The 20,551-nt window shown below is 40.2% G+C and overlaps 1 protein-coding gene across 5 annotated transcripts in view; it reads right to left on the reverse strand.

Annotated features, from left to right (window-relative positions):
- Positions 1-2,584: 2,584 nt before the first annotated feature.
- Positions 2,585-20,551, reverse strand: part of MSRB3 (methionine sulfoxide reductase B3) — a gene marked incomplete at its 5' end in the record, with an annotated part of 78,895 nt that continues 60,928 nt past the window's right edge. For all 5 annotated transcript variants that reach the window (XM_083860258.1, XM_083860261.1, XM_083860259.1 and 2 more), the window contains 2 exons: positions 2,585-2,991; positions 7,915-8,012. In XM_083860258.1, coding sequence (XP_083716384.1) covers positions 2,827-2,991; positions 7,915-8,012 — 263 coding nt within the window. In that variant the 3' untranslated portion in view covers positions 2,585-2,826. The remainder of the gene's footprint in view (positions 2,992-7,914; positions 8,013-20,551) is intronic.

Consider the following 20,551-nt stretch of genomic DNA (forward strand, 5'->3'; position numbering starts at 1 on the left):
GGAGGTGCAAGGATACCTGGTACCCTGCAGTACTGTGTCCCTGCCAGAAACCTGCTGGAGATAAGGCACCATATGTATGATATTCACAGTAAGTTAGGAGAAGGCAAAGTAAAAGCAGTTGCCTAAGACATCCTGTGGTGAAGGATGCAGAAAAGTGACATGAAACCAGATAAATAAGGAAGCAGAACTGAATTATTTATAAAGAAATTTATTTCATATTTGTGTACAGCAAATATATGAAAACAAATTTGATTTGAAAAATGTATATTTGATTTCTTAAAAGTATTGAACCCTCTTATGGAAAGGTCTTAGTTATTAAAAAGGTACAGAAGGCTAAAATTATACTCAAATAATATATGTGTGTACTTATATATATATAAAAAACATGTGCAATTTTATATATATATATAGTATATATAAATAACGTGTGACTCATATGATTTTTAAGGTATCTTATTTAAACATCTGAGTAAAATAGAGGTATTAGAAAATAGAGTTTGCTATTTCTACACAGTTTGCATTCAGTTTTTGTAAGCATCTAGACAGTGCAAAGTTTAAATATACAGAAATATTCTATTATTCTATACATTGTGCTCAGCTCCCAAGTTTCCTCTGTCATGATCATCACCTGACTGAACCAAATTTGGAGGGTTCAATACTAGCCCTTACCAGCATCTTCTAAGAGCAACAAAAGGAAATCTGTCTTACCTTGCACTGCACTGTGGTATAGCTTGTGCACGAGAACAATGCATTTCCTATATTAAATGATCTAACTCCCAGAGATCACATACACCTCACCATATTGATTCATTTCATTGCATTCCATATCCTGCAAAAATAAATCTCCTGTAGGACAGCATACATTACTGTGTTTTGAAGCTTAAGTAATATATTTCTTTAACATAAGGCAGGAATATACTGAAATTTGATAATACTTAAATCGAACGGCAATCTGGAATTAAATCACATTTATGTACCACATTTTTATAGATGCTGACTTTTTAATGTTTATGACAGAAAATGCGGTAGAGAAAACCTACTATTCTTTAAATAGTAGCAAGGGATAAAAGCAGCCCTTCTAGAAGAAATTGCTAAAACCTAACAACACTAGGAGAAACTGAACGGCCTTGAAACACCAAAGGTCAATCTGCATAACCTTTCCTGCAGCTAAAGAGCAATTCCTTGCATGACATCTGGGGGAATGCTCACATGAGTAGGTGCTCACTACAGCAGAGCCCGAGTGTTTTAGCTGTAAATATTTACCATCCTTATTTGCATCTATTTAATTTAAGGTGCAGTATGTTTTTTTCATGTCTTTCTAGTGTTGCTAAAAAAAAAAAGCGATTATGACCATTCCATATGCTTTCACAAGTAGCTATATTTTAACTGAAGGGTGTTTGAACTTTAGAAAACATGTTTATTATCACTGACATAAAACCCTCAATCCTGCTTCCATAAAAATCAGTGGTTGCTTTGTTCCTACTAAAAAAAAAAAATTGGATCCAAACGTTAGTCACAAAGTTTGCTAGTAGAAGTAAATTCATTAAGTCTCTCAGTGTTTAAAGGCAAAGTGGTGTTAGCAAATACTGTATTATACTATAGCTTAAAGAACAGTATTATGCACAATTTTAAGTGTTATTCAACAAAGTCAAAAAGCGGCTGTGAAAACATCTTATGGGACAGTGAGTTTTGCTACATGAAAATTTCTGGAATTGTGACAGGCTTTTTTCGAATTAATTTGTTACACCAACACCGTCACTCACGTCCTACATCACAATTGCACAAATTAAAGACTGGATTTTGTATGCAGTTTGCATCCAGACCAGCTAATCTTTTAAGCTGGATACATCAGGAGGGTCTCCCTCTTTCTACTGCATTCTTTCCTAAACTTCTCTCTAGCAGAAACTGTCATGTTTCTGAATCCTTGTAGCAACCGACAAGATAAAGAGCCCAGTGTCATCCTTCATCTACTTCACTTTGCAAGTTTATCTCTGCACTTGCCTATATAATTACCCCCTGCAGATTTCAACTTTAATTCAGATTTGTGTTACACTTGTTGAACAGGCCTCACAAACAGACAAAGCCTCATTAGTAGCCTGCAAAAGTGAGCCTTACTAGTTAAAACCTTGATTTAAATACCAAACAAAGGAGAAACACAGATGTTGAGACAATGTTTACATCCTCTCAACCACACCCTTGAAATTTTGGCAGTAAATTAGCCAAAGGATGGTTTTAACATCTCATCTATCTCTTTCAGTTGGGAAGGAACAGCCATAACTACAAGTTTTTGCAAGGTGCGGCTGATGCTGGGAGACAGTTGAACACATATGACCAAAGGCTGCATGCCTCACAAGTCAGAACAAAGCAGAGATGTGCTAGGAATTCAGGATTTTCTTATGCCCAGAAGTTTCCTATAGACTGGAGATAAACACAAGTCCCATTTCCCAGGCAAAAAGGAATAGTGTGTAAACCTAAACTAGTAACTCACGTTGTCAAAGCCTCTCAATTTAAAGATTCCCCAAAGCAATCTCGAAAAGAAAAGAAAAGAAAAGAAAAGAAAAGAAAAGAAAAGAAAAGAAAAGAAAAGAAAAGAAAAGAAAAGAAAACCTGTGGACTCAGTCAATACATTTTTCAATACGATTATATAGTTAATGCACAGGCAGGCAAGGCCTCAGTTCTGAAAAGGTGAGGAAGAAGGATGGTGCAAAATGCTTTCATATATTTGAACATTCTTAGGATATAAGAGAGCAGGCAACTTGAAAACTAGAAAACATTCCTTGTAAGATGTGTGGGATCAACACAGTTTTCTGCAGGCTCTGCTTCATCCTACAGCTCAGCTTTGCCTGTTTGGGCAGGACTGGCATTACCACTGCCTTCTCCAGCGTTGTTCTTGTCTGCTGGCTTGAAAGATAATGAAGCAGAGTTTGTGCAGTACCGTTTGCCAGTTGGGCGAGGTCCATCATCAAAAATATGCCCCAGGTGAGCACCACACTGAAACAAAACACAATAGAGTATCACTGTGTCTGTGTGTCACTTGATGGCATCACTGTGGTGTTAAGCAATGAGTAGTAGCTGCTTCCAAGGAAGAGCACTGGTGCCTACATCGCCCTTGGAAGTGGGATTTGCAATCTACATTTATTTGAGGAGTGATCCAGGAAGATGATCTTCTGAGATACTACAGGCACCTAAGACTCCAAGCCCAAATTTCCTGGGTGTTTCCTGTCATACCACTGCATATCTTGGTTGGACCACCATCTCTGAGGAGCTGCCTGTTTCTGTAATGATTTCATGGCAGGAGCACAGCTGAAAACATGGTGGTGAGGACAGCACTGCCCATGTTTCACTTATTGCTGTAAGGATATCTGTGTAAGAAAGGGAGAGCCTCACTTCTGGGCTCTCCTCAGCCTGTAACCATCTGCTACACCCTTTGGTAAAAAAAACATTAAACCCTTTGGTGATCCTGGCACGGACCTAAAGCACTAAAGGTATTTTTTTGGAGTGTGCTTTCACACTTCCTTTCCCCCCCACCTTTCTATAGCCTGGCACTCTTCTGAGCATCAAGGTCCTTCTGGGTGCACTTCTTGCCCCTGGAGGGGATGGAGTTCAGCCTACTCACCTCATAATAATTTCTATAGTACATATGAGATAGGGACAAGTGACTGAAAAAGACGTGTAGTGCAGATATATAAAGTATTTTTAAATTAATAATCTTTGTCTGGGAGTAATTATAAATTATGATGAATTTTGCTTTTTGTAAGAAATATGAAAGTACAAATGGCCTGTTGCCACTTTTACTCTGTATGAATTATACCCAAATACTTGCAGTGCTTTCAGGTTGAACACTACTGATCCTGTCTCAGTAGCTTTACAAGGACTACTTTACAAGTGCAATATTTTAAACAAACTATTCCTGCTGATTCTTATTCAAAAATTAAGATTACTATCATTGCACATTATGGCTGACAATTTATCTGGATAATAGTAAGAACTTCTTGTAATTAGTCACTTGAATTCCACAAGTTCATTTTTACAGCCTGCCATGAGAAACAAAAAATAAAACCTTCCACTGGAGAAACATTTATCTTGAACAGGAAAGTCATGCTGCTTTACCAAAGAGCCTTGGCCTTTCAAGTCAATAGCAGATCTCAGCGAGAGGTGGAATGATGTAATTGAGATCACAGACCTGCTCATGGGCTCACAGTCAGACAGCAAATATTAAAGACTGCAAATTAGTCTTAACATTTAATTAATTCATAGTATCCCAAATGCATAGAGGCAATAGTGATTATTCCAAACTCTGAATGAATTAGTGACGGCAAATCTCTACCCTGCAGTTAATGTGTTGCTAATGTTCTCCTGCTGTATGGCCTTTAATTCACCAAAGCAGCAAGAAAGGTGTCTGTAGAAGCAGGTAAAGTCTCGCCTCCAGATTAAATTTTCTCAAGAGACTGAAAGGCTGTGGGAGGCTCTCACACCAGCTAGGTGGGATGGAAAGTCTGCTCATTTAATGGCAGCTGAAACAATAACCTTCACTGCCTTCAGGAGCAGGGCAGGAAGACGTGAAGCTTCAGTCCTCCCAACTGCTGGTTACACCAATGCAGACACATCCCACAGCAGGCTCCCTGCTCCTGAAGAAGCGTCACTGAGACAGCCACAGCAGTCCAGCAAGGATCCCAATAAAAATTGAGGGCTTCTAGACCATGGTATCAGCAGAATAAGCTCCCACAGGCAATGGAAAATGGCATATATCACCGGGTTAAGCAGCAGTTGCTCAGCTTTGTAAGGAAGGAAAATAAAACATGGGAAATAAGTAAAAGGAAGTTGAATAGGACCTAGATAAAACTGAGCTTCAAGTCTTCTTCCTGAGAGACTGCTGTCTTGCCATCCTTTCCTCTATTATCCACTGCTAATTCTTTTTATCATTTTCCTTTATGTTGAAGGCCTTTTTTCGTTTACTGTGGGCAAAAAACCTGAGCTGTTTCCGAAAGTGGGGGATTTAACAAAGAAGCATTTCACCTGACTATAACCATACCTTTGGGGGGAAAAAAACAAGTAAGTGTCCCACAGAGAGTATTTTCCTAAATGTTCAAGCATCCTAATTAAATCATCTCATCTCAGCTAAGAGTGCTTCAAAACCTCCTGGCTGGAAGTGTTGAACAGATCTTTTCCAGACTAACAGTTAACAAAAGATAAATCATTCCCTCTCTACTGGACAGAAACAGAACAAGAGAAACTGCAGAGAGAAGTGGTCTGTAGGAGTAATATATTCACACACAGACTACAAAGACAATCTATCAAAAAGGTTTTCCTCACAAAACCTGAGAAGCTGTGTGAGAGACCAAGGCAGTCTCATTACACCTTTTCATGATGGCAGATTCACTCCAGGATTGAATTACTGCAAAATTTGTTAGCTTTTGAGATTATCCCTCACCAAAAATTTATGTGGTGATTCTCTGTATAGAGGACTCTATAGTTCATCTGCCCTAAACAGAAATGTATTTCAGTCCTTTGTATCACAGTATAAGAAACCTGGCATTCAGATGAGAGTAAAAAGGATGAATTGACTTTACTGTCCTCCCCACACATAAAAGGTGCTGACCATTTTTCTAGGACATATATACATGCCTGCAGAGCCTCTGAAAAAGAAACAATTATCTGTTGCAGCCTTGCACATAAATATATTGGGCAGGATGAACTGGGACAGTGAAATGGTTAAAGCATTCCAAGTATGTGCTTGGGAGCAGGAAAGGAGGGGCGTCACTGCTAACTGTCAGTATGCTTGGATCTCCCAAGCCTCCTGGTTCTAATATGCTGCTGGGAGGCACGGAAAGCAGCTTGCAGTCAGCTGCTGTAGTTGAGAGTCCAAGTTATTGGTGTGCAAACACTACTCCTCTGACTATGGAATTTTATTGATTTGCACAGGTAAAAATAGTAGGTAGGGAGAGTACAGGGAAAGGAACTCTTGAACAGGATAGAAGAAAAAAAGAGATGCAACCAGTTTTACAGTATTCCTCAACTGCATTTGTATTCATTTCTACTTGTCACTAATCCCTGACCTTTTAAATACATCCAAGGTCTGTTCCAAAAACTGTGAAAGTTATTTCTAGGATAATCCCATGGATGCATTTGAACAATATTAAAGTGATTTCCCCCCGTGTTTGCTTTCTATAATGAAGAACATTAAAAAAATCTTTTATTCTCTCAGAGTTTTTTTTAAAGAAAAATCAACTACTTTTTCACCTGCAAAGGATTAATAAGGTTTTGGGTGTGGGAGATGGTCTTTCCCCTTGGTTCTACCAAGATCTGTCATATCAATCCCACTGCTTTGCAGGTTGCAGTAAAACTGTATTTTTTTTAATCTTTTTTTTGCAGCTGCATGTGCAATTCTCAGTCCAGGGGCAGATACACAATGGAGCAATATTAGCTGTGCTGAGCACTTGCTGCAAAGATGCTCACCCCTCCTTAAGCTATTTTCCTGTGTGACTTGATCATCTGTGGAGTTATTACTCCAGAAAGTTGGAATAGCTGATAGGAAGTTGCTACTGGATTATCCTGCAACATTGGTTACATTTTTTCCTTCAAATTCAGATTTTAGTTCTGCTTTGATTTTATGGTGTCTGCGTGGGACTGCTGCTAATATTGCTGGTCTCAGGTCTGCTAACACTATTTTGTTTGGTAAGAGGTAAATGACATTCCCAGATTCCTTGGCCTGGCCACAGGCTTCTTTAGGATTCTCCAGGAGCTCTGGCCATCTCCTGAAGTGTGTCAGCAGATACAAGCACGTTGGCAAGAAGCAGATTTTAGCACTATTTAGACCTACTAAGCAGGCCTAAAGAGACTGGACTGCATTTTTGATTACGCCAGTAACCACTGGTGAAGCACAAGCTTCCCAATCTGCAGTCTCATTGCTACCTTGCTAGCAAATTTAGGGAAGTGGATATTCCCACAACGTGTTGAATGGATCTTCTACAGCATGTCATCCATGTAAAAAATTATGTAGTACACATGACAAACTAGCAGACATGCTAATTTGGTCATATTGGGCCAAATGCTCTATGCAGACTAAAGTAAATGGATACTCTTGACAAGTTTCTCAACTCACTCTGAGGCTTATATAATGAGGACTGACTGAGTAGTAAGGATGCATATTGTGAGGGATAAAATCAGCCACCCCCACAACAACACCAAAAGAACAGCAAATTATCACTGCCCAAATGAAGCTGCTGCTTCTCTCAGGAGGAGTTTGAGAGTGTGGAGCAAAAGGATTGCAAGCTGCTGCCTACAGCTGCTGAACACCAATGCTGCAGCTTCTCTCTTTCCTAGGTAATGATTATGCCATTCCCTTCACAGAAAGGAGGGCAACACAAAGGATGAGAGAAAGTAGAACAAGACAGATAACGGAAAATTTGGGCATGTTTTGAATGACTACTGACTTCATTATTACAGCAGATGGGATTATTTGAGGCAGCCATTAGGACTGTGCTGGGAATGAATGTTGGGAATGAGTTAGCATGGATGCACAGTAATGTAGAGTGATGGAATCAGCACACAGACAGTCGCTCCACAGCTTTCGACTTCTCTCAACTGCCCACATGTGGAGTCAGTCAGACAGGCTCAGGCTCCTTTGAAGGGACCCTCTTCAGGAAGACTATTTTTGCAAACTCAGCACTGAGTCCAACCATTTACATCTGCTCTGTAAAACCTCACATGAGACAACAACGTGCATTCCAACGATCCCTTTGTGTCTTCAGCTCGTTCCACCCAGCTTTTATACCTACGACCCATTGTGCTCTCTCACAATTATTACTATTTAATAGAACTGAAAGGTTTGCAAATCTCAAGGAAAGAACAGCGCACTGTAATGGTTTTTGCAGCCTTTGCCATTGGAATTGTCTGTGTATGCTATAAACTAACCTGACTGCAGGATATTTCAATCCGATGCATCCCATAGGAGAAATCATCGTTGAAAGTAATTGCATCGGGACTGATCACATCATAAAAGGAAGGCCAACCTGGAAAAGAGGAACAGGATAGGTAAAAAAAGAGGGTGTCTTTGTGGCAGATCACATTGCAAAAAGCAGGACAGAATCATGCTTTGAAAAATGTTTATCTCATTCCAGAGCATGGAAATATCAAAACTGAGATTTTTTTATCCTGAATCACTTAGTACTTTGGAAAATTTCTCTCCCCAAGTACAGTTGTTTACAGGAAAGGACTAAGCTGCCACTAGCTGCCCAACCTCCAGCTCCACAAGGACTCCTACACTTCACCACAAGCAGTGATAGAGTGATAGCAGTTTAGCTTAGGGACAAAAGTCCTAGGTAAGACAATTCAGCTTTAACCACCAATTAAAAAAACCCACAAATTCCACCCTGAATATCAACAGCAAGGCTTTATGGAACACAAATGCTTTTGCTTTTGCAATATGAAGGTACTTAAAAAAATGAATTTGGAAATTGCAGTTTGGAGCCCCAAAACATGCCTTAACCTTTGCCTTCACGAAGGCAAACCCAAAAGGATGTGTTCAGACACTGAACCATCACACATTAGAGGCAGTGAGATGATTATTATCATGTCTCATGTCAAAATAGTAATGACTGCTGCAGATCAGACATGGACAGGTGGAACCATAACTATGCCTATGTTAGACACTAGCGGGTGATCTGCATGCTGTCTGCATCCAGGATAAAACAACTGCACTCACTAATGCACATGTTCAAAGCAGCTGACAGCAGAGCACTGAGCTGCATGACCTGACACCAGATGATATGTGTACCTATCTACCAGTAATGGCCACTTACTAAAACAATGATCTTCCACTATTTAACTTATAACTTTAACACTGTCTCCTGCTCTCCACAACACAGATGAACAATAAAGCAGGTCTATTTGGTGCCCCAGAAGATATCCATTACACAGTAACTTTTCAGCCACTCCTCAAAAGCCATCATTCCATTTCCTGAAGCAGGGTTCCCACATAAGCACCTGACAGGCTTTAAGGTCATGTCAGCATCTACCAGTGCCCACCTGAAATCTCATGAGCTATCTGTCCATCTCATTCAGTCTCTTGTCAAAGAGACACAGGCAGCTCGGCAGCTCTTGCTCTCTCCCTGTATTACGTATATGGCCAAGAATAGAGAACTTCCTAGTTTCTTCTCCTAATATTTGTTGAGCATTTGCTACTGATGATTCCATAAAATGACTTGCAATAAGCTATTAGGAAACCCAGCAGCAGCTGTGAATCACTGCATGCAGATGAATAAAGGGTGTATACAGCTTTCCATAAGAAAAGTGAGTAAAATTTTCTATATAGTAAAAGAAGATGTGGAAACTATCAACTTTTCTGAATGTGGGTAGAGAAAATGTGTAAACTGGAAAAACATCCATATGTCTTCAGTTGTATCCAGATTAATAAATATAGAAGAAGATTTATTAGGATGCAAGCATAACAAGCATATTTTTTTAAACAAAGAAATGTTCAGGAATGTGTTTCTCTTCCTTTTCTGAACACACACGTAAGTAGCATTTCTAAGCTATCTGAAGGCCTTGCAAGTTACAGGTCCTATGCTCCCAAGGTGCCTACTACCACCACAATTGTTTCCACTCCAGAACTTACTGCAGAAATAAGAAGAGTCATCCCCCTCTCCCCTTATTCCAAATGGAAGAGTTACAGACAGCAGGCGGACTGAGGAGTAAGCACCCTGAACAGGGAAAATATCCCGCAAAACAGGAACTCAAAACAATGCAGCAATGCTAACTGTAAAAAAACAATTTATAAATACTTCCTCTCATGCAAAATGTTGCTGTCAAACAAATACCTTTACAAACAGAAAACTAGCAAACATATGACAAGTTTTGTAAAAGGGGTTATCCTGTTGACAGAAAAATTGATGTTTCCTAATTGATGGCTCCTTTCCAACACCATTTGTCATCTTCTTAGCTGGACCTCTGTCTAATGAAAATTGAGGCCTTACACAGAGCTAGTCAGAATATTTTTTAATGAAGCCTTTTTTGGTTTATTTTTTTTTAATTTTATGATTTTGCAAAGCAGACATATCAGTTTGCCCTTGTGCGATGGCAGAGGAGTTTCAAAGAGAGAGCTCTTAGGAACTACCAACTATCTGATCATGTGAAAGCCTTCAGAGAAGGCAAACTTCAGGGCTGCAGAAATTCTCAAAGAAAACCATGCCTCCTTCATTACAGCAATGAGAGGGAAGCTTCAAAGACTGCAACACAGAGATTGAAGCAATCTGTGTCTTGCTGAGAAAATTATCTTGTGAGAAGAGTTTGGAGGAGATGTGTTTATGTCAGCTTTGACATTAAGAAAGACCATCCATCCTTCTTTCTCCAGACTTCTCCTTTTGGTCCTCCCATTTAGCACAGAAAAGTTATTTGCTTTGGATGCACTCCATGCACTTCTAAAAATGAAGTCATCTGAAACCTATACAAACAGGCAAGCTTCTCCTAAAGTAGTCTTTGTACCCAACTGGAGTGACTTCAGATTAGACTGTCAGTTCATGCTACATGTTCCAAAGGCTCCACAACTGCCACATATGGTCCCCAAGAGAGGGACTAGGAAACAGATCTCCACAGTGTGTACTTTTAACTCCCTGCCAAGCCATCTCTTCTCGAGTAACATGGCAGGCCAGGCACCAACATTCCCAGGACAAATCACTAACTGTGTGGGTTAACTGAAAACTGAGCAAACCTTGGAACAAAAAATGTCTTGAAGGGCACAGTGAGACACACTGTCATTCTTTTGACCTTGAGAGGAAGATGAGTGAACTGCTCATTTAGTTGATGAGATAGACTGACCAGAAAATCAATCCCCTTTTGCAGTCGCATTTCCTCTCCTGAGGTAGAGTGGAAAACCCATCTGACAGTTTGCTAAGCCTTCTCACACCATTTTGTCTACCTCAAAAGCTGCCAGGACCAAGTTATAGCAGCAGTAGTCTGCTTGCCTGCATATCAGGCACTTCTCAGAAGTGTAGAAAACCACCCTTAAACTTTCTGTCTATGTAAGTGATAAATAATAAGTGCCCAGCAGTGGCCTCGACTTTACAGGCCCCAGGCCACTTCACCTCTCTCCCCAGCTGCAGCCCCTCCACTCCTGCCCTCCTGCCTCCTTCCTGCTGCAAGGCTGTAAAATAGTTGGCTACCTTTATATTTTAGGCTGCTCTAAGCTGTATGTTAAATCTTCAGCCCACCTTTGAAGGCTATCTGGCTACTTGTTAAGGGCATGCTCCTGTAGGGATAGGGGTGAAGATGACCATTTTGGATCTCTTGTGCTTCTGCTAAGCTGAGACAAACAGTATTCCTTATCACTGCAGAGACTGAGCACTGGTGGGGACCTTTTGCAAAGACTGGTTCCAGGACTCAACCCTTCTTGGGTGATGGCCTTCTGTCAAGTCTAGCCCATATCTGATGGGCAGCAGTAGCTGGGCTATCTTTCAAAGGATGGTAAAACATACCAGCTAGGAAGAAATAGCCTCTGGAGGAAAGAGACAAAGGGTAATTGCAAGAGAGAAGATGAGGGTGGGAGGAGATTCCCAGATGAATGAACAACCTCAAATGACATTCACACTTCTGTGTGAGTGAACAGTAGCTAAGATTTGTGAATACATTTATCCTTGAATGTGAAGTTTAGTTTGAGGGGCAGTATGACACAGTAATAGCCAGCAATTTTTATTGCATTATAGATATTTTAAATGGGTTCATTTTTAGATTCACAGCCACTTTCCACCACATTGGCAATATAAACAGGATTTAAAATAGGAGTCTCTTGTGTTTGTGTTCACTCCAACAACCCTTTGTATGGGAGTCAGGCCACTATGTTCTAAGGGCCAGTTTCTGGTAAGTTAATAAGCAAGCCACAGAGATGAACAATTTTTCAAATATACAGCAATTATCATTTCTTGGATCTAAAATACACTAAATAAAACAAGGAAACTTTCTTCTGTCAAGTATTTAAGTGAAAAGCACGCATGAACCGAACATTACTGACAGACCTTTTCCGCTCCATCCTGCATGAGTAACAGAGAGGATCTTACACTGCTGGGAGTCACACATGAGTCACGTTCTTTTCTTTCTCTTTCTATCCCCCAAATATTTTGTAAAAGCTGTGCAGCATTTCTAAAATTCACTCTACATGCCCTCAAAATTGAATCTTTTGGGTTTTATAATGGTCCCTATTCTGGAAAAGAGGAGACAGTGGTTTTTGCCTCTTCATCAAAGAATGCTTTCTTGCCTGGTACTGCCCTGGGCAGCAACACAGAAGGACAGTAAGGAAGAGAAATGTTGAGTCTGGTAACCAACAGATGGATGCTGCTTTTACCACTCTGGGCAGAAAGCTTCAAATCATTCAGAAAAGGCATCTTCTTTCCCACTTTCAGACCTCCTATTCCAGGCACCTGATTAAGTCTGTATTTCTAATAAGCCACCCACGGCAGGCACCTATACAGGCAGCTGGCACAAGGTGGGTACCAGGACAGCACAGCTGCAAGCTCACAGCAGTCCCAGAGAGCTGACAAACTGAACAGTCGAACTGGGCTGCCAAAGACGTTGTAATGCCACAGGAAGGCAGCAAGCACAAACAGTGTGCCCATAGTCCAGCCCTCATTTTGTGTTCTTGATACAGACATGAAACTCCAGCAGGAATAGATTGTTTATTCCATATTAATCCATGAAGCTTCCTTATCTTGTGGGCTACTCCAAGATTCTTTCTTGAGGCAACGCTGACCTCATGCAAAAAAAAGACAATTTGTTCTCATAAGCTTTTGGAAAGCAGTCCAGCTACTGACTGATTGATCAATTTTAGAAGCATCTCAAACCTCCTTCCCGTTTTGCAAGTTTGCACACATTTTATTGTAGTGAGATCTCCAACTTCCTAGTAGATGGATGCAAGCACTTAGACATTTAACTGTTAGAATGTGTGTCTATAATTATTTGCAGAAGTGAAACAGCAGGTTGCTTTGGAAAATCAGCCCTGCTAGGCTATTTTTACCCCTATCCCTAACTAATATGCTTTTTGACATTTTTTGGAATAGCACAACTGCAATCCCAAAGCATGTAAAACACTGACATAATTCCCATTTGATATACCTGCCGACTGGAGAGTTCCAGTTTTTCAATAACTGTGATGTCCATAGTTGTTTTTCATTTTAGATCCCTAGGAGATTAAATTCAACCTGCATTTTATCATTCTTCGCTGTAATTATTCCAAGCATTTACTTCAGTGAGTTATTTACAGATGGAGAAGCAGGGGGAGATGGAAGATGTTAGAACTACCAAATGGCACCAGATGGAAAAGAGGACCTTGACCTGAAAAATACCTTGTTTCTCTGATGTGCTGTATTTTTAGAATTCTGATTCCCTTTTAACCTAATGTGGATTAATGAAAACCCAAAGGCTTTTTAAGGTAGAGTCTCATCATTTATCTTCACTGAGAAGCCATGTCTGTGTAAAAACATAAAGTGTATTAGGATTAAAAAAAAAAAAAAGGTAATAAAGCTTCTACTTTGAAACTGCAGTAAAGCTGAAGGGCTTTCACTTTTTTCTTTCTCAAAGGTTTATTGAAACAGAATCTGAAAGACATAGGCATCCACAGCTGTAACTTCTCACATAAAAGTTTAATGTAGAACTACAAAGTGACATGTTGCTATTATGCTTGTACAGATATAAGGCTTTTTTTTTGGCTAGCACAGAATATCCTGGGTTATTTTTCCTAATGTCTCCATGATGATGAATGAATAATGAATATTCTTACTTACAATTACTTTACCGTCAGGTAACACTTCTTTCTGTGGAGGTTCATGTAATTTACCCAATTGTAGCTAGAAACAGAATCAGGCACTGAAACGTTCTTGTTCACCAACAAACAGCTTTACATTAGATATGTATTCCAGTGGGGAAAAAAAAAAAAGAAAAGCCATTCCTTTCCAGCACCATCCAGATACTAGAAGGACAACACGGTACTGTTTTTCAGCAGACCAGGCTGAAAAAGCATCAGAGTGGTTGCTAGGCAGGAGTTGAAGGGAACAACACAAAGACAAAATGAAACTTAATTTTGGAAGAAAATGTAAAGAGGGGGCTTCTCTCTAATACTACCTGTCTCTAACAGAAAAGTTAGGCTATTGCAGCAGGCAAATACCATGCTGGCAGAACAGTGTGGGAAGGGAATTTTTCAAAACAACCGAAGTTCTAATGGCAGCTTTTATGAGACAATCACCATCTGTTTTTTCCTTTATGTTTCTCACTTGGGAAATAAAAAAAAAGTGAAAGCCATGAATAAAGGTGGTATTTGTTTTCTTCCTTTACAGCACTCTGAGCATCCAAACAACTTACCATGAAACAGCATATGCAATCCAGATTTATTTCCCTGTTAGTGGGAGGAGGTTATATTTGTTTAAAATGATTGTTAAGGGAGATCTGAAACTTAGCGTCTACAATTTCATTTGACATCTGAATTTTTCAGAACAAGAGTGCCCCTGATGTCTCTTGAGCAATAAAAGCATGGGGTCTACTATTTAGCAATTAATAACTCTATCACAATACTGCTCTTGCCCTAGCTGCTTCCTTTATGCTTTCACTGTGGTCTAAAGTACTGATAAATACTGTTTTTTTAGAGTCTTCCTCTGTAATATTCAACATCTTGAATGTACAAGCTGCTGCTAAAATCTACAGGTAGGCAGGAGCTGGGATCTTCCTTGTGTCTTCTTACAAAGATTGAGTTACTAATGGTTTCTTTCTTGGTTCAGGTTCAACAAAACTACTGAACCAAACTCACTTCCTCCCAAAGGACAGGTTTCTCCCCTCATCTGAATAGTGTCTCTTGTTACTTTAAATCATGACTAATGTTTTTAAAAATATATCTTACACATAAGTCAGCTGTAGATCTTCAGCATCAAAGGAGCCAAACAGAACTGTGTGAAGCAGTATAACCTTAAGCCATAATTTTAAAGTGCCATCATGAAATCTCTCAAATAGTTTTTAAAATTTACTGTTGACCTAATAACCTCAGTCCAAAGCATTCAACTTCAAATAGTTGTTTTTGTTTTCCCTCCAAAAGCAGTATTGATAAAACAAATTTATATATTGCGAAATACCTTGAAATTTGTATACTATACCAATCAGTTATCTGTGCAACTCACTAAAATAGCTAAAGGGTTCATAAAGGATGAGTAAATCAGGACAGCAGTAGAGCTGGCAGGCCTTAGATGAAAGTGATAAAATTGGAATTCTAATGTGGTATGCTAAGAGAAAAAGTTTAAAAAAACCAGCAAAAGCAGCCTTGTAATAATCAACATCTGGCACTGAAATGAACAGCAGTGACAGATGAAATACATATTTGAAAAATTTGTCATGGTGTCTTTCAAGTAATGAACATCCACAAATTGTTTGTTGAAATATTTTCCTTTCAATATTGTTATGCATGTCTGGGAAATACAGTTTGTAAAGAACAGCCAGAACTCAGCTGCATGCTTAAAACTGAAACTACAGAGGTTACTGAATTAATTTCAATTCCAAAAAGACCCAAAGCCTATACTGTCTTCCTTTTGCAGCTTTATTCCTTCTATGAACCTCCTTCACTAGTGCCTCCAGTATTGAGTGCTCTAGCAGACAAGCATCCTCCTCATTTCAGCTGGACAAATAGGTTCTCATCTCAACTGTAAAGTTATGAAACAAGGAAGAGTTACTACACTGATTAAAACAAACAAAACCCCCCAAAACAACAACTAAAAAAAAGAAAATACAAAGACTCCCTTTTTTCTGTTTACTTTATTAAAGGAGACGTCTAGGTGAGGGAACTTGGACACAAACTAAAAACAGACATAATACTCTTGGCCATGAAGGAAAGCTTTTGTCAAGATTGGGGCAAAAATCTGGGGCAGTTAGCTGATGGCAGTATCTGCCAAAGGTTGACAATAGACCATTGAAAGCAGAGTGAACACAGAGCTTCAAACCACCAGGTCTCTAAGGGCCATTTGGCCACAGGACAAGACTCTGCAGGAGGAGAATATGAAGAGGCAGAGCATGGCTCCTCATGCCACCGTGGAGAGCAAAACCCTCCTCTTTGCCTAATATTACAGCTTATCCACAAAGCTAGTCCTTAAGATTGATACATTTCTAGAACAGGTTTTTTATCACTTCAGAAACATCTCACCATGAACTACATGCTCATCAAGCCCTGAAAGGAACCTAGCCTTGAAGCCTGCTTCTCAAGGGGAATGCAAGATCTACTCACTGCAGTTTTATGCAGACTTCTGAGGTACTTCTGCCACTCTAGGCCTCAGGGTAACTTTACATTACCCTCTGCCTAAGACTCTGCCTCTGCAACATATAGTTGAACATTATCCTACAAGCATAAAAGAATGCAAAAGCTACAGGCACTAGAAAAAATCCTAATAGAAAAAAAAAATTAATGATTTGCAGGGTTAGATTGTTTGGAGTTGCTGTTGGTTTGGGGGGAGGTTTAAATCTTTTTAACAACCTCTTAGGCAAGCAAAAAGAGGTAGGTAATAACGCATACTAGAAAATAAAGATCTTTCTTCACATAAAACCGTGGCAAAAACAATATACATGTGCGCACACACTCATATACCCTCCTTTTAGGTCTTCTGTAGAAAACTTTGTACTTTGAAAAAAAATAACCCTTTAAGTATTGAAATGGAAAAGTTAATATTTCTGATTGTTTTCTGTTACAGTTTTGAAAGCAAAGCATGCCCTTTCTCCTAAACACTGCATTTTCTTTCAAGGTTTTAAAAGGAATCTGTTTCACAGGCATATAATATCATCAGTAACACGGTCCACAGAAAGAAGCATTAAGACCAATCTCATGAGGAGCTCTTCTCCTTCAGTGCTTTGCTGGGTGAAGCCCAGCTTGCCTCCAGAAGATCCCAAAGACTGAGCAAGCATTAACACGAATATGGCTGCTTGCACGGGTCACATCAGCACAGATCTCTTATTCTCCTCTGTGCCTGTGCTATTCCTTTCATGACTGCATCTTTTATGTCTTCTTTTCCTTCTCCATTAGCCTTCTATTATATTTTAATCAAGTTAATAATTTAAACAAAAGTACCATGCACAAAGTGTTCAAGACATGAAAGCAACTTCCAAGGTAACCTGTGAACACTTGTAATTAGACACAGTGCAAACATTCACAGTGGAAGTCAATTATAATCACTACGTGCTTTCGCAGACAAATAATACTGGTTTTTAAACATCCAACTCACTTCAGGGTCTTGTTTTCTTTTCAATACTCTAGGTAAAGAAATACTTACAAAGGAGTAATTTGCTTGGAAAAGAAACCTGTTGCAATAAACAAGAGGAGAAATAAAAGATTTAGAAAGTATCAGCAAAAAGAAATGGGCCTCTATACAGAAGAAAACTGTAGAGGCAAGATGCAGCATAGTGCCTCTCATTGAGGCATTCCAGTAACTCAAAGAAAACTCTGTACTCATGCGAATTTGCTTCCATTACATGGTGCTTCCCATAACGCCAGGCTAACCTGTACTAGCTTGCCATTCACAACATCCACTATGGATGCTCTTTGGATATTCTTTTCTCTAACGCCGATAGCTGCTTAGTATTTGTGTTTCCCTGGGCTCCCTCCTCTGGGCCACCCTGATGTGACGGCCATCCTGATGTGATGGCCATCCTCCCTGCCCGGGAGGCCGGGTACCCTCCCCGGGGGCGCCCCTGCGGCTGCCCCTTCCCGCTGCCGCCGGGGGGCACCGGGGCCGGGACAGGCAGGGCGAGGGGACAAGCTCCGGCCGCGGGAAAGGCCCGGGAGGCTCGGCACAGCATGTTCTTGTCTCCACCTGCCGATCCCGAAGGCGAATGTCCTCGGAGGGAAGCCAGCCCACGGCAAGGCAGACAGGCAGGGTCGGGGGTCACACAGCGTGTTTCGGGGCTGTTCCTGCAGTTCCGTCACCGTGACCCGGGAGAGGAGGCGGGACACCGACACCGCAAGGACCGAGCAAGGTTTTTTTCCACTTTTCCCCCTCAGACTTTGGAAGGCAGGCAGGGTGCTATTCGCCGTCCGTTTCCTCCTCGTCAAAGCCACTCGTGGGCACTGCCGAGCCCCGCTGCCCGGGGGCAGGGCAGGGCAGCGAAGGCAGGCGAAGCCCCAGTGCAGCGGCCGAGCCGGCGCTGCAATCAGCCGGTACATTTCTGGAGCTCACATGTCAAAAAGCATCACCTTCAGTTCGCTGAACCCTTCCAAAGAAGCACACACCAGGGCTCCAGCCTAACCTAGCTCTCACCCTCCTCAGAAAGGACTTTAAAAAAAGACAGGGAAGGGATATACAAAGGCATTTCTCACCAACTGCTAAATGGCCCGATATACCCGTAACCTCAGCGTCTCTGCTTTATAGCAAGAGAGTGATGCAAACCTGATGGGACAGCGCGCAGGCTGCACTCCGAGTCACCGAGGCACATTTTTGGAATTGGACATATATTCTGAAGTGGACACCTGGGAAGGGCATGGGCAGCAAGGGGAAAAACTGTCAGGAAAATAAGAGTTTAAAATACTAGGAAAAATTTCTGACTACAATTTTAAGAGGCGAAGTGCTGGCACAGATCAATTTTCCTGAAAAGCAGGATTCGAGCTCGGGGCTGGCTCCTGATCTGCTGTTTGAAGACCTCAAAAGCAGAGCAATTTAGACGGCAGCTTCTTCAAGGAGTCCAGCTAAAACTACAAGGACATAAAATTCCAGTCAGCCACAGGAAATTCTTGAGGCAATTCAAGAATTTTATGAGTCAGAAGATAAAAATCCCTCTGAATACCTAACTAAACTAATCAAATGAAGTAGTCAGCAGGAAAGGAGTGTGATGAATCTGCATGTCAGGAAGGACAAATTTAAACAAACAGGAAATTGAATAACCTGAAGCTGTTTTCATTTTTACTCCCTGTGCCCTACTTCTATTTTTTAAAAAAGTTACAAACCCAGTTGATGGCTGCAGAAGCTGAGGGAATTTTTTCACTTTAGAGGAAGTCTCAATTTAAAAGAAATTAATTACCTGGCTTCCTTTTGAAAAGGTGGTAAGTTGTTTATTTGTGATTCATTATTTGCACTATTGTAGACCCTTCAGGACCAAGTGCAGTTGGCCACTGACCATTGCAAAGGAATGAAGGGAAAACTATTGTTTAAAGTTCATAACCTATCATTTAGCTTTTCCCCTGGCAAACAGAAGTGAAGTTAAATGCTTCCTATTGGATATTTTACCCGTGCTAGTAACTAGAGGGTTTATTCCTAAATGATAGCTACACCTGGTCCAGGTTCATACTGAGGTGCATGCTTAGATTTTGACATAGAAAAGTTGACAGAGCAGTTTCCAGAGAGATCCTCGTGCCCACAAAGGGCTAAATTTTAGTTAAATGATTTTTTAACACCATCAGTGTAAAGCAATATTGTACAGAATGTTACCTCCCCTGTGCTATGGAGCTATACATTGTAAAGACTCAAAAAAGAAGAGGTTTACAATTGAGTAGTATTGCATCCCAAATGCCTTTTGTCAGGAGTGAGGAGCTTTTTCAGTTTATAACATTTTCATTTAAATTCTCTCATTTAGGAAATTAAATAATTTTTAGCAAATTGCACTTCGCAACAATCATATTAGAATGTCTAAAATTACAAAGATTGACACTATTTTCATCATGTTGCTTGTATACTAAAGTTGAGTTTGCATTAAAGCCTTTTTGTTATCTCAGGTTTGCCTCAGCTTCAAGGAAGTAAACCTACAGAGAAGCTAGATTTTTTTTTTTTTTTGCTTTATCTAATGAGGTCTGTGATTTCCAAGCTCTTCATTCCAGAACAGACAAAAAGGAAATTTCTCTCTAAACAAGCCTTCCTCCAAAACAGCTCTTGGGTTGACTAAAATCTTGCATTATACAAAGACTTCATTATATGACAGCAAAAATACTATCTTTTAATTTTGATTTTCCCCTTTCATTTTATATTTCCTACTAAAACTTGCAGATCAAAAGTTGTGCTGAAATAACTTTGAGATGAAAAATGAAACCTTCTTCGTCAAAAGACAAGCCACTGGTTTCTCAGCTTCCACAGTCTGATGTGCTGCAGTAGACAATGCATAGGTTGAACTGACTGCAAACTGCTTTTATATAATTTTAGAACACTTTGTTTTCTATCTGAACTGCCTGTCCGGATCCTCCTATTTGGAGTCGATGCTGGACTCCACTTAAAATACTAATTGTTTATATTAAACAGACAAGAGAATGTGTGATGTATTTTATCTGTCAAAAGTGTTGTGAATAGCAGCAGCTGTAAGAGGAATGTTTAATTCGCTCTGTTACCCCCAAGCCTTTTAGAATCCTGTATCAGCAGCTATATCTTAGTCTTGCAGGCAAAGAAAACAGAATAGGAAGAGGTGGTAGCACTGCAAAGCTTATTCTACAGGGGGAAAAACCCAAGGAGCATTAAAAAGCCATAACATTGTCATTATTACATCAAAATAGAGTATCAGTACATCTACAACAGTATTGATGCATCTGTGAAAGCTGTGCACATTTTTGTTCACATATTCTGGCTTG

Source organism: Zosterops lateralis (assembly GCF_965231275.1).
Source record: "Zosterops lateralis genome assembly, chromosome: 4".
Lineage (NCBI taxonomy): Eukaryota > Metazoa > Chordata > Aves > Passeriformes > Zosteropidae > Zosterops > Zosterops lateralis.